This window comes from Podarcis raffonei, chromosome 13 (assembly GCF_027172205.1).
Source record: "Podarcis raffonei isolate rPodRaf1 chromosome 13, rPodRaf1.pri, whole genome shotgun sequence".
Classification (NCBI taxonomy): Eukaryota; Metazoa; Chordata; class Lepidosauria; order Squamata; family Lacertidae; genus Podarcis; species Podarcis raffonei.
The window spans coordinates 16,915,288-16,938,210 of NC_070614.1; the positions used below are offsets into that span (position 1 = coordinate 16,915,288).

Sequence of the window (22,923 nt, forward strand, 5' to 3'; positions counted from 1 at the left end):
CAAAGTACCCTGTTGTCACTCTTTTCTGTTACCGCAGAACATGGGTAATGAATTTGCTGCCGACTCCTTCATATAATTTCATTTTATTTGTTTATTGAACTTACTATGTGCATAAAAAAAAATCAGATGGTTCTCCCCCACCCCGAGATGTGGTCCCCACCTTTGGGAGCCCAAGGGCACAACTGGAAAACTGAGGAACTCTTGTGGACACAAAAAACCACCAATTTCACAGAAGAAAGTGTGGAGATGCCCAGAAACTCCACCTCCATCCTTTCTTGTAACATGAATCCATTCGTTGGGGTCCTACTCTCTGTAGCAAGAGACAAGCTTGCTGCATCTTCCATGTGACAGCCCTTGAGGTATTTGAAGATTGGTATCATATCTCCTCTCAGTCTCCTTTTTCCAGGCTAAACATACCCAGCTCCCTCAACCGTTGCTCATAAGGCTTGGTTTCCCACCCATCATCTTCCTGGTTGCCCTCCTCTGCACATGTTCAGCACACATTTTACCTCATGAAAATAAAATGGGGTACTTTGCCAAAAGCCTGACTGAACTCAAAATAGACTATGACCGCAGCATTCTCCTGATCCACCACATTTGTAATGCCATAAAAAAGAAAAGAAATGAGATTGGTCTGGTATGATAACAACAGGCCCAGGACAGAACCCTTTGGCATATCTGTGGCATCAGGAGATAATATCCCTATGCTATGAGGAGAAAATGAAAAGGAGGGAAATACCCCTCTTCCCAGAGAGAGTGACAGATGCCACATATACCTATTCTGAACTCAGAATTGTACATGCAGCTCTCTGTGTGTATGAAGCAGTACTTGAAGAAGAGCCAGGAAATAAATTCCCTACCTCATGTTTTGTTGAGCCCAATGGAGAGGCTTGGTTGGCCTAAATGCTGCAGGTCAGAGGTCCTTGTTGATTCCCCACAAGGAGCTTTCTTTACCTGTGTAGTTTCTCTTGAGTGATTGACAACTTTTAGGGTTCTGGATTGTGTAAGAAAGTAAAGTAAGTAGAGCAAGCTGCAGATGCTCTCTTCTGAGAACACAGTAGGTGATGAAACTCGCGGCAGGGGTGCAATAGAGGGGAAGAGGCAACAGGCTTATTCCTGCTCCCCCTCATTACAATGCCTTGAAAACACTTGAAGGAGGCTGCTGAGGGATTATTCTGTGTGGATCATTGTCTCTGCTTCTTCCAATGGACCAGCTGAGGCAAAGGGATCATTACTCTCTCCCCTGTTATTATCACTTACATGGTAATAATCTGCTTCTGATTAGACCTCCATAGACTTCCAGGAATCCAGTCTAAAAAGAATTAAATCCTCTCTGCCATCCCCAGCAAATACTAAGTTTAGTGAGCTTTCCGCTGGAGTTGGATCCTAGGTCTTGGGAATTTAGCTGGTGCATTCGGAGAGTGCCATTGAAGGCAAGCTGCTGTACTGAGGCTGTTTCTAATGCCACTGCTGATTAGGTGTAAGCAGGGCCATCTCTGTCTAGGGAAAAGTATTGTTCCTAGTATGGCAGTGTTGATGCTGTTAATCTTCTCGCTGCCTCAAATGGCGAATCTGTCAAATGTCAATCGGAGCATCAGTCACCTACATATCCCTCATAAGTACGATAAGCCAGGTGACCTTATCATTGGTGCCCTTGCTTCTCACATCCTGTCCTCTGTTGACCATGAAACCTTCAAACAATGGCCATCCATCCATCAGATTCTTAATCCATTGTAAGTATTTCAAATTTTCAGTTTCCATGTCATATTAATTCCTAAGTCACCATGTGGGCTCATAAATACATCCTATTTATTTTCTCTATGGGGATTTATTACTTATAGGGATGGATGCAAAATATCCCCCCCCCCCCCGTATATAGGATCAGCCTTAGACTTAACCCTCCCCACCACCTGAATTTTCTAGTCAAGCTTATAGGAACAAGGTGGATTATCTAGGATCCAGCTTTGAAGCAAAGAAAGAGCAGTCTGCCAGTGAGATAGGAGATTGTATTCTGGGTGGTGTGTTTCTCTCTCACCCCCAAGATCCCCCACCTCATTTTCCAGAGCAGTGCTTAACGTAGTGGAGGAGCCGTGCCCACGACCAGTCACATGGGTGTCATAGTCTAGGGAGCCCAGCATTCTGATGTCAACAGGAAATGGGTGAATGGCCAGTAGGAACCATTGGTCTACTTAGCTCAGACCTGTCTACACAGAGTAGCAGTGGTTCTCCAGGATTTCAGAAAGGGGTCTGCCCCAGCCCCACCTGTATGCTAAGCAGATGCTCTACCATTGGGTTTTACAGAATCTTCAAAGAAAAAGTACACAGAGCAATTGTCAAAACGTTACAGGCAACAGAAGGTTGCCTGGTACCGGGGGCAATAGCTTCATTGATGCATGGGAAACTGAGGTGGGGTTCCAGAAACCTGCAAAAGGGCAACAAACTACAAGAAGAACGCAGCTGGAGAGAATGACTCCTAGTTTCAGTTGTCTCTAAACAAGGGCACAGAGTATGGAAAAAAGCAAGATGTATTGGAGCTTTTAATACAGGATAGCTAATATGACCTAGAAGGCGAGAAGGCATTGCCTCAGGGTTCAAGATTTCTTTAACAGATTGGAGGATTGGGTTAACAAATGAATTTGAATAGGGACAAATGTAAGGTACTGCACTTAGGCAGGAAGCACCAACTTCACAAATATAAGTTGAAGGACACCTGGCTTACTAGGATCTCGCCATCTTAGTGGAATTCAAGCTTCACTTGAGTGAACAGTGTGATGCAGTTTTCGGTGTCTGTGTTCAAACCAAATTCTTTATTGGTTTAATTAAATCTGCCTGTAAGCTGCCTTGTTGCTCCCTAGCACAGAAAGGCAGGGAACCTAAGTTTCCTTAAACAGATTCACAAAAAATGGTACACAACAAAACGCTTTGATGTCCAACTCTCATTGCAGTGTTGTACCAAAATACTATCAGCAAATTCTGGCCTTGGTGTTTGCAGTCAAGGAAATCAACAAGAATTCCAATCTATTACCTAATGTCACATTAGGATTCCACATCTTTGATAGTTACTTCAGTGAAAGGATGACCTACTGGGCCACTTTGGAGCTGCTCTCTACACACTATAGATTTGTACCCAACTACCAGTGTGACAAACAGAAATATCTGATGGCCGTCATTGGGGGACTTGACTTTGAGGTTTCCCTCCACATGGCAGCCATCTTAGGTGTCTACAAGATTCCCCAGGTAAGAGTCAAACATGGTGATTTCCCCTCATTCTTCTTTCCTCTGTCCTGTTGAGAAAAGTTTTCCATTCCATAATAGCCCTCTTGACAATTTCAGATTGTATTCAATAAAAGCTTTCATCCGTCTTCATCCATCTCCCAACGTGTGCATGTTCTTCAGAGGGTATGAATGGAGCAGTTTGCGTATACAGTTGTACACACCTATTCTATGTATGCGAACAGCTTGGTCTGCCGGCCTCAGGTAGACTCCAACCAGGATGAATTACGGAGGCTGCTCATCAGTCGCTTGCCCATTACCTTAATTAATTTGACCTGGACAATTTGGGGCTGTCAGGGGTGCCGTCAATAGCTCACTGGTTATCTACCTAGTGAAATCAGAGAGAGCTTTTCAATGGATTCATTTTAATTCACAGGAAGACACGAAAGTATGCTCTCACCCTTGAGCTAATGTTGCTCAGAGTATCACTCCAACCCCTGACAATTTCTGCCTAGAAACCAGACGCCTCCTGCTGCCTATGGTGGCTGCTCAGGACAATTCTCTTTTGGGTTCTGCAGAGCATGTCTGATCCTTGTGGAAGGAGGGGGCTCTGACAAACTCTCTTGAGAGAGAATGTCACTTTGCTACTGTATTGTTTCTAATGCATCTGACTGCTACCTTGCTCCTGTTTTTCATCACCTATTGTTTCCCAGGTCATTTTTCCTTCTCGGGTGTGACCCATCTCAAACCACCATATCATACTCTCCCCCCTTCCTTCTCTCTGGAATGTTATTGGGGTACCACTCCTTCTCATCTGCCCATTCCCTGACAGGCTTACTAAGACAGTGCGTCCAAAGCACAATGGTTTCGTCATTGCTATCCACACATAACCAATGTTTCTACTGCATTAATGGGAATTAAGTATCCGTTTCCTTCTAGCTCACTTATGGCTCCTTTGCGCCAGAGGATGCTGCTCAAAGCCAATCCACTCCCTTCTACCGGATGGTGCCCAATGAAGCCCATCAGTACACAGGGATTGTTGAATTACTTCTGCAGTTTGGATGGACGTGGGTTGGGTTGCTCGCTGCGGATAGTGAGAGTGGAGAGAAATTTATGGAAATCCTGCAAACTCTGCTTTTCCAGAGAGGCATTTGCTTGGCCTTTTCAGAGAGAATTTCAAAAGGCACATATTTTGAAGAGTATTATGACAGGATCTCCCAGTGGCTCCAAGCCTATCTTGCTATTGCGGAAAGCAAAGCCAATGCTGTCATTGTCTATGGAGAAGCCAAGTCCATGGGTTTTTTGCAACTATGGCTAGCGGCAGGGGGTGCAGAAAACGTGACATCTATGGAGAAGGTATGGATTATGACTGCTCAACTGGATTTCTCAGCAGTGGCCTTTCAAATGAGCCAGAGTATGCAACCATTTCATGGCTCCATCTGCTTCACAGTACACTCAAATGAGGTGCAAGGATTCAAGACCCTTCTTGACTCCCTCAATCCTTTCATGGCAGGTGAAGATGGTTTTCTTCAGCAGTTCTGGCTCCAGACATTCTATTGTTTCTTTTCAAAATCCAGTACTGAGTTCAGTGAACCCTGCACTGGACTGGAGAAGCTGGACAGCCTTCCCTCGTCTGGCTTTGAGATGAGCATGACTGGCCACAGCTACAGCATCTACAATGCTGTCTATGTTGTGGCACATGCCCTACATGATGCCATGTACAGATCCAGGGCAAAAGACAGAGGAATTGTGAGAAGATGGAGACTGCAGCGTCAGAAATTGCAGCCTTGGCAGGTAATGGCTCTTTTTTTGGGGTATATCTTTTAATAATTATTTCATTTTATATTGTTGATAAAGCAAAGATAATGCAATTTTAACAACAGACAAAAATTGAAAGAAGAATACCCAAACTGAAAAATAGGCAGGTAGGATGTGTAGTTGCATGTGAGTTAAATAAAGACTTTAAAGTCCAAATTAAGTCCAATTGTATCAGGTCACCAAGCATAGTTCCAGATTTGCCAGGTTTGGGGCGAGGGGGTTGTTTTGAAAACGTTGGTTCTGCTGTATATGCCAAATCATATGAAACGTGTCTAGTCATCAAAATCTCAAATTATTTGTGATTATCTTTGTTATAGCTATATTCCAGAGTGAGTGGTACAAAGTGTCCAGCATCAGATTTTTGGGCTGTGTTCTATTGAGTTGCAATTACTATGAATGCTGCCACTTTAATCTTGCCAAATTTTTTGGCAACATATTTACAATGGTATCATCAGAAATACACAGTGACATTCATTTTGGACAACAAACCATCTTTTTATAGTAATATTTATCATTTCTGATCATTTCTGAGAAAACCGGATACAACCCACTCACCTGAGCTTCAGCTCTTCAAAACAGCTAGGTGTGATATTGTCAATGGCAATTTGTATCTCAACTAGAGTCTTAACAGGAACATCTTTTTTGCTCCCTTAGTCTTACCCTCTCCCCATTTTCCTGTTCTTTCATTTATACCCTTTCTGCATTGAACTTCATGGATGTTTGCATGGTGATTTTGCAAGTCCTGTTTAAGTTTTGAAATACATATACAGTGTGGCTTAGTCCTATACGGAGGAATCTACAGAGGAAAGAGAGATCAAAATTTACTGTTATTATTGCTATTGTTATTATTTTGTGATTATATGAAATCTTGTCTACTGCCTTGGAAGAGGCAATGGCACATTAAAAGGTGATGCTGAACATAAGATACGTTTGAGTTTTAAACAATTGTTCTTTTCCTGCCATCTCGATGCAGCTCCACCCATTTCTTAGGAGTGTCTCATTTAACAACAGTGCGGGAGAAGAAGTGTCTTTTAGTGAGAAGAGGGAATCAGAAGCTGGGTTCAATATTACCAACTTGGTCACTTTCCCAAATAACTCCTTCATCAGAATGAAGGTTGGATGGATGAATTTGGATGCTCCCCCAGGAAAAGAGTTTTCCATCAATGAAGAAAAAATGGTGTGGCACAGGAGTTTTGACCAGGTGGGGCATGATTTCAGGAAATTGCAACTCCAGTGTGTCCTAAATGTGATACTTGCATCTTGGAAGCCTACCTGAGACATGGATCCTGTATTTTTTCTCACTTGTTGTTTATGAAAACCTCTATGAATGTTTTCAGGCTCTGATGCCTTGAAGCAGGCCAGGACATAGTTCATTATTATACACTTGTTTGTTTATTGCATTTTTATTCCACCTTTCCTTTGCTTACTTCCCATCTTATCCTAACAACCAACAGCCCTGTAAGGTAGTGTAGACTGAGAGCAGCAGTGACTGGCCCAAGGTCACCCAATGAGTTTCATTTGAACCCTGGTCTTCCACTCCCCTGTCTAGCACATTCTTTAAAGATTTCTAGGCCAGCAGAGTGTGACCTAAGCCTAACCTCCAACCAACTTCTTTGGGGAGAAAGAAAAGGCAGCTGAGCCTGGAGACAGACGAGGCAGACTTCTGCAGAGAATGCCTGGTTTGGAGGCTAGTAATTCTCAAGATATAGTAGCAGAAGTCTGGCAGAGTCCAGCACTATCCTTGTTTTTGAGGCTGCTTAAGTTGTGGAATGTGCGTGGCACTGTGGTCTAAACCACAGAGCCTAGGGCTGGCTGATCAGAAGGTTGGCGGTTCGAATCCCAGTGACAGGGTGAGCTCCCGTTGCTCGGTCTCTGCTCCTGCCAACCTAGCAGTTCAAAAGAATGTCAAAGTGCAAGTAGAAAAATAGGTACCACTCCAGTGGGAAGGTAAACAGCGTTTCCATGCGCTGCTCTGGTTTGCCAGAAGCGGCTTAGTCATGCTGGCCACATGACCCAGAAGTTGTACGCCGGCTCCCTCTGCCAATAAAGCGAGATGAGCGCCGCTACCCCAGAGTCATCCGTGACTGGACCTAACGGTCAGGGGTCCCTTTACCTTAACCTGTGTTACAATTGTCTCTTGGCCCAGTGTATTTAGTCTGGGGTTTTCAGTCCCCAACATCTGTGTTTTTTCAGGTGGAAAAACTGAAGGAACCTGACAGTGTATGTGGTAGCTGCTTATTTAAATCACTTAGAATGTCAAAACACCTTTTCAACTCTACTTTAAATCCTTTTGAGTTTTATAAGAAATGTATTTTTCCAAATAATAATATTACTGTACAGTTGGACTCCCTGCCTCCCTCCCTCCTTTTTATTTTTATTTTTTAAAAAACACATCGAAATGGCCATTACTTCACTTTCAGAGCCACAAAAACATCTTCTGTCTCATTCGATGCCATTAATGGCTGTTGACAGCTCATTGCTTTCAAAATTCTCTTAATATTCAGCAGGCCATTTCTCCCATCCACTTGATCCCTTGCAGCCCAGAAAATGGAGTTCAGCTTCTCCAAATGTCCATTATTCCCCCTGTGCTAAACATTTCCTAATGGTTAATTAAAATTCACAGGTGCCACCCCTCTCTCAATGCAACAAAAATTGCCCTTCTGGTACTAGGAGAAAAAAGAAGGAAGGGGAGAAATTCTGCTGCTATGACTGTGCTCCGTGTTCAGAAGGCAAGATTTCATACCAGAAAGGTAGGAGACATTAGGTAGCTTTCAGATATGTGCCATATTAGATTTCCTGCGAGGGATCTGTGGCAGTGTGAAAGGTGTCACAGTTGCTGCTAATGATGGAGTTCTGATTTCCATAGAGATTGAAGTTCACAGACTTGGAGCTCTTCATTGCAACTAGCTGATGGCCCAGCAACGAGGCCCAGCATTTTCAAAGAGGTGCTTTGCAAGCCCGAATGATCAGATGATGGTTGGGGTTTACAAAGCACACTGTTACCTGCCCTACACCTAACATTAGAGATGACATCAGATACAGGGCCGGTAGGTGTAACTTGCTAAAATGGCCCCATGGGCCAGAGGTTTTCTATCACTGGATTACCTGGGTGGTGATGGAGATGAGTTGCACCGGTGCACCTGCAGAGGACAGGCCTCCTGCTGTCCAGACCCACCACCTTACTGTCCAGGCAAGCGACTGTGAGATCATTGTCTGTGGGAGGGGCGTCCAAAGCCCTTTCTCCCCTTGCTAGTCACTCCTGTGTCTGAAAAGGATCGTCTCTTGCACATCCAACTGATAAGTCCCATACTGCCAGGAGGATGTATACCTACTCAGAAGTTGCACCCTTAAAGGGAATCCTTTCTTTTTTTCAGACATGGATGACTGTGTCGGATGCTCAGAAGATCACTATCCAAACAGGAACCAAACACAATGCATTCCAAAGTCCATCAGCTTCTTGACTTTGGAAGAACCGCTTGGGATGAGCTTAGCTTTTGGCTCCGTATTCTGCTCTTTGCTCACCATATTGTCCCTCGCCATCTTTATGAAGCATCAGGACACACCGATTGTCAGGGCCAATAATCGGGACCTCACCTACGTTCTCCTCCTGTCTCTCCTTCTCTGTTTTCTCTGCCCCCTCATCTTCCTCAGCCGACCAGACAGAGTGACCTGCCTTGTCCGACAAATGGCTTTTGGTGTGGTTTTCACAGTGACTGTTTCTTGTGTGTTGGCCAAAACCATTACCGTTGTTCTGGCATTCATGGCCACCAAACCAGGATCCAGAATGAGGAAATGGGTGGGGAAAAGACTGGCAAGCGCCATTGTGTTGACTTGTACGATTATCCAAGCTGGTATTTGCACTGTGTGGCTGGGAACCTCTCCCCCGTTCCCCCATTTTGACAAGCACTCTGTGACGGGAGAAATTATTCTGGAATGTAACGAAGGGTCAGCTGCCATGTTTTACTGTGTCCTGGGCTACATGGGCCTCCTGGCCATTGTCAGTTTTGTTGTAGCATTTTTAGCCAGGAAACTGCCTGACAGCTTTAATGAGGCCAAATTCATCACCTTCAGCATGTTGTTGTTTTGTAGTGTTTGGATCTCCTTTGTTCCGGTCTACCTGAGCTCCAAGGGAAAACACATGGTGGCTGTGGAGATCTTCTCCATCTTGGCCTCTAGTGCTGGGATACTGGGTTCCATCTTTTTCCCCAAATGCTACATTATCATATTGAAGCCTGATCTGAATGACAAACAGCAGTTAATAAAGAAGAAATAGCAAAGTACCCTGTTGTCACTATTTTCTGTTACCCTAGAATATGGGTAATGATTTTGCTGCGGTCTCCTTGATATAATTTCATTTTATTTGTTTGTTGAACTTCTTATGTGCATAAAAAAAAGAATCAGATGGTTCTCCCCCACCCCGAGATGTGGTCCCCACCTTTGGGAGCCCAAAGGCACAATTGGAAAACTAAGGAACTCTTGTGGACACAAAAAAATACCAATTTCATAGAAAAAGTGTGGTGGTACCCAGAAACTCCACCTCCACCCTTTCTTGTAACATGAATCCATTAGTTTGGGTCCTACTCTCTGTAGCAGGAGAAAAGCTTGCTGCATCTTCCATGTGACAGCCCTTGAGGTGTTAGAAGATGGGTATCATATCTCCTCTAAGTCTCCTTTTTCCAGGCTAAACATACCAGGCTCCCTCAACCGTTGCTCATAAGGCTTGGTTTCCCACCCATCGTGTTCCTGGCTGCCCTCCTCTGCACATGTACAGGACACATTTTACCTCATGAAAATAATATGGGGGACTTTGCCAAAAGCCTGACTGAACTCAAAATAGACTATGACCACAGTATTCCCCTGATCCACCACATTTGTAATGCCATAAAAAAGAAAATAAATGAGATTGGTCTGGTATGACAACAACAGGCCTGTGGTCTGAAGTCTAGTGCTGCATCCTTTGAATCCGAGAGTCGTGGCCGAGCTCACAATCCCTTTTGTGTATCAAACTCAGCTCTTGAATGCACTTGCCTCTTCACAAAGCAGCATGTGAGAAAAGAGGGTTTAGGTGAAATCACAAGGGTAGTCATTGCCCTGGGCACAGTTTTTTTCCAGGGCACGTTTTGCTCCTCACACCACCCATGCCAGCCCAGTTCTGCTTTGCAAGTCCGATCCCACATCCCAGCCCCTCAAAGCAGCGTGGGGTTTGTAGGGCGTCAGGAGGATGCAATGGGCATGTGCCCTTCCTACCGCGTCCTCCTCATGTCACCCACCCAGCCTGTCATGCATGCTTTAGTTGTTACCCCTGCATTCCAGGGGGTTGAGTTTGATGACTTTTGAGGGCTCCTTCCAATTCTACAATTTTTTGTGTATTTAGGGCCCAACGGACCATATGTCCATCATCACAGCCATGGCTTGAAGTCACTCAGTGTCTGCTCACAATTGTTCCTTTCCACTCTAATTCTACCAGTGGCTAGAATTCCTCTTGGCCCCATGGGCTTACCTGCCCCATGCCCGGCCTCACATAACATCAGCTGATGGACATGTAAATGTGGTTTGGTCCATGAGCCCAATGGAGAGGCTTGGTTGGCCTAAGTGTTGCAGGTCAGAGGTCCTTGTTGATTCCCTGCAAGGTGCCTTCTCTACCTGCGTTGACTCCCTTGAGTGATTGACAACTTTTAGGGTTCTGGATTGTGTAAGAAAGTACAGCAAGTAGAGAAAGCTGCAGAGGCTCTCTTCTGAGAACACAGTAGGTGATCAAACTGGCAGCAGGGATGCAATAGAGGGGAAGGGATAACAGGCTTGTTTCTGCTCCCCCCTCAGTACAATGCCTTGAAAACACTTGAAGGAGGCTGCGGAGGGATTATTCTGTGTGGATCATTGTCTCTGCTACTTCCAATGGACCAGCTGAGGCAAAGGGATCATTATTCTCTCCCCTGTTATTATCAATTACATGGTAATAATCTGCTTCTGATTAGACCTCCATAGACTTCCAGGAATCCAGTCTACAAAGAATTAAAACCCTCTCTGCCATCCCCAGCAAGTGCTAAGGTGCTGCCGACTCGTTTAGTGAGCTTTCCTCTGGAGTTGGATCCTAGGTCTTGGGAATTTAGCTGGTGCATTCGGAGAGTGCCATTTAAGGCAAGCTGCTGTACTGAGGCTGTTTCTAATGCCAATGCTGATTAGCTGTAAACAGGGAAATATCTGTCCAGGAAACTGTATTGTTCCTAGCATGGCAGTGTTGATGCTGTTAATTTTCTCGCTGCCTCAAATGGTGAATCTGTCAAATGTCAATCGGAGCATCAGTCACCTCCATATCCCACACAAGTACTATCAGCCAGGTGACCTTATCATTGGTGCACTTACTTCTCACATCCTGTCCTCTGTTGACTATGAAAACTTCATACAATGGCCATCCATCCATCAGATTCTTAATCCATTGTAAGTATTTCAATTTTTCAATTCCCATGTGATATTAACACCTAAGTTAGCATGTGACCTCAGAAATACTTCCTATTTATTTTCGCTATGGAGATTTATTACTTATAGGGAGGGGTGCAAAATATCCCCTCCTCTTACACAACATAGGATCAGTCTTAGACTTAACCCTCCCCTCCACCTGAATTTTAACATCTAAAATGATCAAGACAGACAATCAATTTTTCCTCAAGCCTGTAGGAACGAGGTGGATTATCTAGGATCCAGCTTTGAAGCAAAGAAAGAGCAGTCTTCCAGTGAGATATGACATGATGTTCTGGGTGGTGTATTTCTCTTCCACCCCAAAGCTCCCCCACCCCATTTTCCAGAGCAGTGCTTAAGAGAGAGGAGGAGCCATGGCCACAACCAGTAATATGGTTGTCATACTCTAGCGAGCCCAGCATTCTGATGTCAACAGGAAATGGGTGAATGGCCAGTAGGAACCATTGGTCTACTTAGCTCAGGCCTGTCTACACAGAGTAGCAGTAGCGCTCCAGGATTTCAGACAGGGGTCTGCCCCAGCCCCACCTAAGCAGATGCTCTACCATTGGGTTTTACAGAATCTTTAAAGAAAAAGTACACAGAGTAATTGTCAAAACATTACAGGGAGTAAAAGGTTGCCTGGTACCGGGGGCAGTAGCTTCATTGATGCATGGGAAACTGAGGTGGGGCTCCGGAAACCTGCAAAGGGCAACAAACTACAAGAAGGAAGCAGCTGGAGGGAATGACTCCTAGTTTCAGTTGTCTCTACAAAAAGGCACAGGGTATGGGAAACAAGCAAGATGAATTGGAGCTTTTAATACAGAATGGCAAATAAGACCTATGACCTAGAAGGCGAGTAGGCATTGCCTCAGGGTTCAAGATTTCTTTAACAGATTGGAGGATTGGGTTAACAAATGAATTTGAATAGGGACAAATGTAAGGTACTGCACTTAGGCAGGAAGTACCAAATTCACAAATATAAGTTGAAGGACACCTGGCTTCCTAGGATCTTGCCATCTTAGTGGAACTCAAGCTTCACTTGAGTGAACAGTGCGGTGCAGTTTTTGCTGTATGTGTATTTAAAACAAATTCTTTATTGGTTTAATTAAATCTGCCTGTAAGCTGCCTTGTTGCTCCCTAGCACAGAAAGGCAGGGAACCTAAGTCTCTTTAAACAGATTGACCAAAAATGGTACACAGCAATACGCTTTGATGTCCAACTCTCATTGCAGTGTTGTACCAAAATACTATCAGCAAATTCTGGCCTTGGTGTTTGCAGTCAAGGAAATCAACAAGAATTCCAATATATTACCTAATGTCACATTAGGATTCTACATCTTTGATAGTTACTTCAGTGAAAGGATGACCTACTGGGCCACTTTGGAGCTGCTCTCTACACACTACAGATTCGTACCCAACTACCAGTGTGACAAACAGAAATATCTGATGGCCGTCATTGGGGGACTTGACTTTGAGGTTTCCCTCCACATGGCAGCCATCTTAGGTGTCTACAAGATTCCCCAGGTAAGAGTCAAACATGGCGACTTCCCCTCATTCTTCTTTCCTCTGTCCTGTTGAGAAAAGTTTTGCATTCCATCATAGCCCTCTTGACAATTTCAAATTGTATTCAATAAAAGCTTTCATCCGTCTTCATCCATTTCCCAACGTGTGTATATTCTTCAGAAGGTAGGAATGGAACATTTTGCAGATACAGTTGTACACACCTACTCTATGTATGTGAACAGCTTGGTCTGCTGGCCTCAGGTAGACTGTAACCAGGATGAATTATGGAGGCTCATCAGTCGCTTGTACATTACCTTAATTGATTTGACCTAGATAATTTGGGGCTGTCAGGGGTGCCGTCAACAGGTCACCGGCTATCTACCTAGTGAAATCAGAGGAGCAGAGAGAGCTTTTCTTTTTTTAAAAAATAAATTTTTATTAAGTTTTCCTTTTGCCAATTCGTCACAACAATGTTTACATATTTTCGATTTTCGTACTTCCACCAGCTCCTCCGACAATCATCCATATACACTGTTTATACACATTTTCTATATTAAATATTGCCAATTGGTATTATCCTTTGCTTTCTGTTTCTTTTGACAATACATCTTTAACTATCACAAAGCCTCTTTAAATCCCACTAGCGTTATCTGTTCATCACATATGCTTTCCAGATAATCCATAAACTTCCCCCAGTCCTCGATGAACTTGTGGTCCCGTTGGTATCTGATTTTCCCGGTCATTTTATCCAGTTCTGCGTAATCCAAAAGTTTCATTCTCCACTCTTCAAGAGTCGGTAGTGCAGAGAGAGCTTTTCAATGGTTTCATTTTAATCCACAGGAAGACAGAAAGACATGAAAGTATGCTCTCACCCTTGAGCTAATATTGCTCACATTTCCACTCCACCATGCACCGACAATTTCTTCCTAGAAATCAGACGCCTCCTGCTGCCTATTGTGGCTGCTCAGGACAATTCTCTTTTGGGTTCTGCAGAGCGTGTCTTGACCTTGTGGAAGGAGGGGGCTCTGACAAACTCTCTTGAGAGAGAATGTCACTTGGCTGCTGTACTGTTTCTAAGAAATCTGACTCCTGTCTTTGTTCATTGCTACCTTGCTCTGGTTCTTCATCACTTATTATTTCCCAGGTCCTTTTTCCTTCTCGGGTGTGACCTGTCTCAAACCACCACACCATACTCTTCCCCCTTCCTTCTTTCTGGAAGGTTCTTAGGGTGCTGCTCTCCTCCACTCCTCCTCATCTGCCCATTCCCTGACGGGCTTACTAAGACAGTGGGTCTAAAGCACAATGGTTTTGTCATTGCTATCCACACATAACCAATGTTTCTACTGCATTAATGGGAATTAAGTATCCGTTTCCTTCTAGCTCACTTATGGCTCCTTTGCCCCAGAGGATGCAGGTCAAAGCCAATCCACTCCCTTCTACCGGATGGTGCCCAATGAAGCCCATCAGTACACTGGGATTGTTGAGTTACTTCTGCAGTTTGGATGGACGTGGGTTGGGTTGCTCGCGGTGGATAGTGAGAGTGGAGAGAAATTTATGGAAATCCTGCAAACTCGGCTTTTTCAGAGAGGTATTTGCTTGGCCTTTTCAGAGAGAACTCCAAAAGGCTCATATTTTGAAGAGTATTATCATATGATTCCCCAGTGGCTCCAAGCCTATCTTGCTATTGCGGAAAGCAAAGCCAATGCTGTTGTTGTCTATGGAGAAGCCAAGTCCTTCTGTTTTTTGCAACTATGGCTAGCAGCAGGGGGTGCAGAAAATGTGACATCTATGGAGAAGGTATGGATTATGAGTGCTGAATTGGATTTCTCAGCAGTGGCCTTTCAAATGAGCCAGAGTATGCAACCATTTCATGGCTCCATCTGCTTCACAGTGCACTCAAATGAGGTGCAAGGATTCAAGACCCTTCTTCGCTCCCTCAATCCTTTCATGGCAGGTGAAGATGGTTTTCTTCAGCAGTTCTGGCTTCAGACATTCTATTGTTTCTTTTCAAAATCCAGTACTGAGTTCAGTGAACCCTGCACTGGACTGGAGAAGCTGGACAGCCTCCCCTCGTCTGGCTTTGAGATGAGCATGACTGGCCACAGCTACAGCATCTACAATGCTGTCTATGTTGTGGCACATGCCCTACATGATGCCATGTACAGATCCAGGGCAAAAGACAGAGGAATTGTGAGAAGATGGAGACCGCAGCTTCAGAAATTGCAGCCTTGGCAGGTAATGGCTCTTTTGTTGTTGTTGTATATCTTTTTATTATTATTTCATTTTAGATTGTTGAGAAAGCAAAGATAATTCAATTTTAACAACAGACAAAAATTGAAAGAAGAATACCCAAACTGAAAAATAGGCAGGTAGGGTGTGTAGTTGCACGTGAGTTAAATAAAGACTTTAAAGTCCAAATTAAGTCCAATTGTATCAGGTCACCAAGCATAGTTCCAGATTTGCCAGGTTTGGGGCGAGGGGGTTGTTTTGAAAATGTTGGTTCTGCTGTATATGCCAAATCATATGAAACGTGTCTAGTCATCAAAATCTCAAATTATTTGTGATTATCTTTGTTATAGCTATATTCCAGAGTGAGTGGTACAAAGTGTCCAGCATCAGATTTTTGGGCTGTGTTCTATTGAGTTGCAATTACTATGAATGCTGCCACTTTAATCTTGCCAATTTTTTTGGCAACATATTTACAATGGTATCATCAGAAATACACAGTGACATTCATTTTGGACAACAAACCATCTTTTTATAGTAATATGTATCATTTCTGATCATTTCTGAGAAAACCGGATACAACCCACTCACCTGAGCTTCAGCTCTTCAAAACAGCTAGGTGTGATATTGTCAATGGCAATTTGTATCTCAACTAGAGTCTTAACAGGAACATCTTTTTTGCTCCCTCAGTCTTACCCTCTCCCCATTTTCCTGTTCTTTCATTTATACCCTTTCTGCATTGAACTTCATGGATGTTTGCATGATGATTTTGCAAGTCCTGTTTAAGTTTTGAAATACATATACAGTGTGCCTTAGTCCTATACGGAGGAATCTACAGAGGAAAGAGAGATCAAAATTTACTGTTATTATTGCTATTGTTATTATTTTGTGATTATATGAAATCTTGTCTACTGCCTTGGAAGAGGCAATGGCACATTAAAAGGTGATGCTGAACATAAGATACGTTTGAGTTTTAAACAATTGTTCTTTTCCTGCCATCTCGATGCAGCTCCACCCATTTCTTAGGAGTGTCTCATTTAACAACAGTGCAGGAGAAGAAGTGTCTTTTAGTGAGAACAGGGAATTTGAAGCTGGATTTGATATTACCAACTTGGTCACTTTCCCAAATAACTCTTTCATCAAAACCAAGGTTGGATGGATGAATTTGGATGCTCCCCCAGGAAAAGAGTTTTCCATCAATGAAGACAAAATGGTGTGGCACAGGAGTTTTGACCAGGTGGGGCATGATTTCAGCAAATTGCAACTCCAGTGTGTCCTAAATGTGATGCTTGCATCTTGGAAGCCTACCCGAGACATAGATCCTGTATTTTTCCCCTTTTATTGTTTATGAAAACCTCTATGAATGTTTTGAGGCTCTGATGCCTTGAAGCAGGCCACGACATAGTTCAATATTATACACTTGTTTGTTTATTGCATTTTTATTCCACCTTTCCTTTGCTTACTTCCCATCTTATCCTAACAACCAACAACCCTGTAAGGTAGTGTAGACTGAGAGCAGCAGTGACTGGCCCAAGGTCACCCAATGAGTTTCATTTGAACCCTGGTCTTCCACTTCCCTGTCTAGCACATTCTTTAAAGATTTCTAGGCCAGCAGAGTGTGACCTAAGCCTAACCTCCAACCAACTTCTTTGGGGAGAAAGAAAAGGGAGCTGAGCCTGGAGACGGACGAGGCAGACTTCTGCAGAGAATGCTTGTTTGGAGGCTAGTAATTCTCAAGATATAGTAGCAGAAGTCTGGCAGAGTCCAGCACTATCCTTGTTTTTGAGGCTGCTTAAGTTGTGGAATGTGGGTGGCGCTGTGGGTTAAACCACAGAGCCTAGGGCTGGCCGATCAGAAGGTTGGCGGTTCGAATCCCAGTGACAGGGTGAGCTCCCGTTGCTCGGTCTCTGCTCCTGCCAACCTAGCAGTTCAAAAGAATGTCAAAGTGCAAGTAGAAAAATAGGTACCACTCCAGTGGGAAGGTAAACAGCGTTTCCATGCGCTGCTCTGGTTTGCCAGAAGCGGCTTAGTCATGCTGGCCACATGACCCAGAAGTTGTACGCCGGCTCCCTCTGCCAATAAAGCGAGATGAGCGCCGCTACCCCAGAGTCATCCGTGACTGGACCTAACGGTCAGGGGTCCCTTTACCTTAACTTGTGTTACAATTGTCTCTTGGCCCAGTGTATTTAGTCTGGGGTTTTCAGTCCCCAACATCTGTGTTTTTTCAGGTGGAAAAACTGAAGGAACCTGACAGTGTATGTGGTAGCTGCTTATTTAAATCACTTAGAATGTCAAAACACCTTTTCAACTCTACTTTAAATCCTTTTGAGTTTTATACGAAATGTATTTTTCCAAATAATAATATTACTGTACAGTTGGACTCCCTGCCTCCCTCCCTCCTTTTGCTTTTTATTTTTTAAAAAACACATCGAAATGGCCATTACTTCACTTTCAGAGCCACAAAAACATCTTCTGTCTCATTCGATGCCATTAATGGCTGTTGACAGCTCATTGCTTTCAAAATTCTCTTAATATTCAGCAGGCCATTTCTCCCATCCACTTGATCCCTTGCAGCCCAGAAAATGGAGTTCAGCTTCTCCAAATGTCCATTATTTCCCCTGTGCTAAACATTTCCTAATGGTTAATTAAAATTCACAGGTGCCACCCCTCTCTCAATGCAACAAAAATTGCCCTTCTGGTACTAGGAGAAAAAAGAAGGAAGGGGAGAAATTCTGCTGCTATGACTGTGCTCCGTGTTCAGAAGGCAAGATTTCATACCAGAAAGGTAGGAGACATTAGGTAGCTTTCAGATATGTGCCATATTAGAATTCCTGTGAAGGGTCTGTGGCAGAGTGAAAGGTGTCACAGCTGCTGCTATTGATGTAGTTCTGACTTCCATGGACATTGAAGTTCACGGAGCTCTTCATTGCAACCAGCTGATGGCCCAGCAACGAGGCCCAGCATTTTCAAAGAGGTGCTTTGCAAGCCCGAATGATCAGATGATGGTTGGGGTTTACAAAGCAGACTGTTACCTGCCCTACACCTAACATCAGAGATGACATCAGATACAGGGCCGGTAGGTGTAACTTGCTAAAATGGCCCCATGGGCCAGAGGTTTTCTATCACTGGATTACCAGGGTGGTGATGGAGATGAGTTGCACCGGTGCACCTGCAGAGGACAGGCCTCCTGCTGTCCAGACCCACCACCTTAATGTCCAGGCAAGCGACTGTGAGATCATTGTCTGTGGGAGGGGCGTCCAAAGCCCTTTCTCCCCTTGCTAGTCACTCCTGTGTCTGAAAAGGATCGTCTCTTGCACATCCAACTGGTAAGTCCCATACTGCCAGGAGGATGTATACCTACTCAGAAGTTGCACCCTTAAAGGGAATCCTTTCTTCTTTTCAGACATGAATGACTGTGTCGGATGCTCAGAAGATCACTATCCAAACAGGAACCAAACACAATGCATTCCAAAGTTCATCAGCTTCTTGACTTTGGAAGAACCGCTTGGGATGAGCTTAGCTTTTGGCTCCGTATTCTGCTCTTTGCTCACCATATTGTCCCTCGCCATCTTTATGAAGCATCAGGACACACCGATTGTCAGGGCCAATAATCGGGACCTCACCTACGTTCTCCTCCTGTCTCTCCTTCTCTGTTTTCTCTGCCCCCTCATCTTCCTCAGCCGACCAGACAGAGTGACCTGCCTTGTCCGACAAATGGCTTTTGGTGTGGTTTTCACAGTGACTGTTTCTTGTGTGTTGGCCAAAACCATCACCGTTGTTCTGGCATTCATGGCCACCAAACCAGGATCCAGAATGAGGAAATGGGTGGGGAAAAGACTGGCAAGCGCCATTGTGTTGACTTGTACTATTATCCAAGCTGGTATTTGCACTGTGTGGCTGGGAACCTCTCCCCCGTTCCCCCATTTTGACAAGCACTCTGTGAAGGGAGAAATTATTCTGGAATGTAATGAAGGGTCAGCTGCCATGTTTTACTGTGTTCTGGGCTACATGGGCCTCCTGGCCACTGTCAGTTTTGTTGTAGCATTTTTAGCCAGGAAACTGCCTGACAGCTTTAATGAGGCCAAATTCATCACCTTCAGTATGTTGTTGTTTTGTAGTGTTTGGATCTCCTTTGTTCCGGTCTACCTGAGCTCCAAGGGAAAACACATGGTGGCTGTGGAGATCTTCTCCATCTTGGTCTCCAGTGCTGGTTTACTGGGTTCCATCTTTTTCCCCAAATGCTACATTATCATATTGAGGCCTGACCTGAATGACAAACAGCAATTAAAAAAGAAGAAATAGCAAAATAGCTCGTTGTCACTATTTTCTGTTACCCCAGAATATGGGTAAAGATTTTGCTCCTGGCTCCTTGATATAATGTTTGTTGAACTTCTTATGTGCATAAAAAAAAATCAGATGGTTCTCCCCCACCCTGAGATGTGGTCCCCATATTTGGGGGCCCAAAGGCACAATTGGAAAACTAAGGAACTCTTGTGCACACACACACACACACACACACACACACACACACAATAAAAACACACACCAATTTCACAGAAGATAGTGTGGTGATGCCCAGAAATTCCACCTCCATCCTTTCTTGCAACTTGAATCCATTGGTTTGGGTCCTACTCTCTGTAGCAAGAGAAAAGCTTGCTGCATCTTCCATCTGACAGCCCTTGAGGTATCTAGGTATCATATCTCCTCTCAGTCTCCTTTTTCCAGGCTAAACATACCCAGCTCCCTCAACCGTTGCTCATAAGGCTTGGTTTCCCACCTATCATCTTCCTTGCTGCCCTCCTCTGCACATGTGCAGGACACATTTTACCTCATGAAAATATCATTGGGGACTTTGCCAAAAGCCTGACTGAACTCAAAATAGACTATGACCACAGCATTCTCCTGATCCACCACATTTGTAATGCCATAAAAAAGAAAATAAATGAGATTGGTCTGGTATGACAACAACAGGCCCAGTACAGAACCCTTTGGCACATCTGTGGCATCAGGAGATAATATCCCTATGCTATGAGGAGAAAATGAAAAGGAGGTAAATACCCCTTTTTCCAGAGAGAGTGAGAGATGCCACATATACCTATTCTGAGCTTAGAATTGTACATGCTGCTCTCTGTGTGTATGAAGAAGTACTTGAAGAAGAGCCAGGACAGAAATTCCCTACCTCAAGTTTTGTTTTAAATTTTGCCTCCCTTACAGGCCTGTGGTCTGAAGTCTAGGGCTGCGTCCTTGTAATCCGAGAGTCATGGCCGAGCTCACAATACCCTTTGTGTCTCAAACTCTGCTCTTGAATGCACTTTCCTCTTCACAAAGCAGCATGTGAGAAAAGAGGGTTTAGGTGAAATCACAAGGGCAGTCTTTGCCCTGGGCACAGCTTTTTCCAGGGCATGTTTTGCTCCTCACACCACCCATGCCAGCCTGGTTCTGCTTAGCAAGTCCGATCCCACATCCCAGCCCCTCAAAGCAGCGTGGGGCTGGCAGGGCGTCAGGAGGGTGGAATGGGCATGTGCCCTTCCTGCTGCATCCTCCTCATGTCACCCACCCAGCCTGTCACGGATGCTTTAGTTGTGACCCCTGCATTCAAGGGGGTCGAGCTTGATGACCTTTGGGGGCTCCTTTCAATTCTACATTTTTTTTGTTTATTTAGGTGAATATATAGGCCCCCCCATGGGACGCGGGTGGCGCTGTGGGTAAAACCTCAGCGCCTAGGACTTGCCGATTGCATGATGACCTTTGGGGGCTCCTTTCAATTCTACATTTTTTTTTGTTTATTTAGGTGAATATATAGGGGCCCTAAAAAGGCCTGCAGACAGGGCCCAACGTACCCTTTGTCCATCATCACAGCCATGCGTTGAAGTCACTCAGAGTCTGCTCACAATTGTTCCTTTCCAGTCAAACTCTACCAGTGGCTAGAATTCATCTTGGCCCCATAGCTTTACCTGCCCCATGCCTGTCCTCATGTAACACCAGCTGATGGACATGTGAATGTGGTTCGGACCATGAGCCCAATGGAGAGGCTTGGTTGGCCTAACTGCTGCAGGTCAGAGGTCCTTGTTGATTCCCAACAAAGAGCTTTCTCTACCTGTGTAGACTCTCTTGAGTGATTGACAACTTTTAGGCTTCTGGATTGTGTAAGAAAATAATGTAAGGAGAAAAAGCTGCAGATGCTCTTTTCCGAGAACACAGTAGGTGATGAAACTCGCGGCAGGGGTGCAATAGAGGGGAAGAGGCAACAGGCTTATTCCTGCTCCCCCTCATTACAATGCCTTGAAAACACTTGAAGGAGGCTGCTGAGGGATTGTTCTGTGTGGATCATTGTCTCTGCTACTTCCAATGGACCAGCTGAGGCAAAGGGATCATTATTCCCTCCCCTGTTATTATCAATTACATGGTAATAATCTGCTTCTGATTAGACCTCCATAGACTTCCAGGAATCTAGTCTACAAAGAATTAAAACCCTCTCTGCCATCCCCAGCAAATGCTAAGGTGCTGCCGACTCGTTTAGTGAGCTTTCCTCTGGAGTTGGATCCTAGGTCTTGGGAATTTAGCTGGTGCATCAAGAGAGTGCCATTTAAGGCAAGTGCTTTACTGAGGCTGTTTCTAATGCCAATGCTGATTAGCTGTAAACAGGGAAATCTCTGTCTAGGAAAGTGTATTGTTCCTAGTATGGCAGTCTTAATTGTGTTAATCTTCTCGCTGCCTCAAATGGTGAATATGTCAAATGTCAATCGGAGCATCAGTCACCTCCATATCCCACACAAGTACTATCAGCCAGGTGACCTTATCATTGGTGCACTTACTTCTCACATCCTGTCCTCTGTTGACTATGAAAACTTCATACAATGGCCATCCATCCATCAGATTCTTAATCCATTGTAAGTATTTCAATTCCCATGTGATATTAATACCGAAGTTAGCATGTGGGCTATGAAATACTTCCTATTTATTTTTGCTATGGGGATTTATTACTTATAGGGAGGGGTGCAAAATATCTCCTCCTCTTACACAACATAGGATCAGTCTTAGACTTAACCCTACCCATCACCTGAATTTGAAGAACAGGAGTTTGGATTTGATAGCCTGCTTTACCACTAGCCTAAGGAGTCTCAAAGCGGCTCACAATCTCCTTTCCCTTCCTCCCCCATAACAAACACTCTGTGAGGTGAGTGAGGCTGAGAGACTTCAGAGAAGTGTGACTAGCCTAAAGTCACCCAGCAGCTGCATGTAGAGGAACGGAGAATCGAACCTGGTTCACCAGATTACGAGTCCACCGCTCTTAACACCACACTGGCTTAATGGAGAGGAGGAGCCATGGCCACGACCAGTCACATGGGTGTCATAATCAAGAGAGCCCAGCATTCTGATGTCAACAGGAAATGGGTGAATGGCCAGTAGGAACCATTGGTCTACCTAGCTCAGGCCTGTCTGCACAGAGTAGCAGTTGCTCTCTAGGATTTCAGAAAGGGGTCTGCCCCAGCCCCACCTGTATGCTAAGCAGATGCTCTACCATTGGGTTTTACAGAATCTTCAAAGAAAAAGTACACAGAGTAATTGTCAAAACATTATAGGCAACAGAAGGTTGCCTGGTACCAGGGGCAATAGCTTCATTGATGCATGGGAAAACGGGGGTGGTGCTCCAGAAACCTGCAACAGGGCAACAAACTACAAGAAGGAAGCAGCTGGAGGGAATGAC

General features: G+C 44.4%; 2 protein-coding genes across 2 annotated transcripts; both read left to right on the forward strand.

Annotated features, from left to right (window-relative positions):
* The first annotated feature begins 2,925 nt into the window (after positions 1 to 2,925).
* LOC128401062 (vomeronasal type-2 receptor 26-like) lies at positions 2,926 to 9,304 on the forward strand. The gene is made up of 5 exons (XM_053363944.1): positions 2,926 to 3,237; positions 4,153 to 5,007; positions 6,005 to 6,232; positions 7,655 to 7,781; positions 8,406 to 9,304. The coding sequence occupies exons 1-5, from the start codon at positions 2,926 to 2,928 to the stop codon at positions 9,302 to 9,304; spliced, it is 2,421 nt and encodes an 806-aa protein (XP_053219919.1).
* Positions 9,305 to 12,698: 3,394 nt separating this feature from the next.
* Positions 12,699 to 19,517, forward strand: LOC128401032 (vomeronasal type-2 receptor 26-like). The gene is made up of 5 exons (XM_053363875.1): positions 12,699 to 13,010; positions 14,370 to 15,224; positions 16,225 to 16,452; positions 17,874 to 18,000; positions 18,619 to 19,517. Exons 1-5 carry the CDS (start codon positions 12,699 to 12,701, stop codon positions 19,515 to 19,517), a joined length of 2,421 nt encoding a protein of 806 aa, XP_053219850.1.
* The last annotated feature ends 3,406 nt before the right edge of the window (positions 19,518 to 22,923 follow it).

Coding starts and splice junctions, on each gene's coding strand:
- LOC128401062 (XM_053363944.1), top strand. CDS start 2,926: ATGTCCAACTCTCATTGCAGTGTTGTACCAAAATACTATCAGCAAATT. Junction 5,008..6,004: donor AGAAATTGCAGCCTTGGCAG/GTAATGGCTCTT, acceptor ATCTCGATGCAG/CTCCACCCATTTCTTAGGAG. Junction 6,233..7,654: donor GGCACAGGAGTTTTGACCAG/GTGGGGCATGAT, acceptor TAAAATTCACAG/GTGCCACCCCTCTCTCAATG.
- LOC128401032 (XM_053363875.1), top strand. CDS start 12,699: ATGTCCAACTCTCATTGCAGTGTTGTACCAAAATACTATCAGCAAATT. Junction 15,225..16,224: donor AGAAATTGCAGCCTTGGCAG/GTAATGGCTCTT, acceptor ATCTCGATGCAG/CTCCACCCATTTCTTAGGAG. Junction 16,453..17,873: donor GGCACAGGAGTTTTGACCAG/GTGGGGCATGAT, acceptor TAAAATTCACAG/GTGCCACCCCTCTCTCAATG.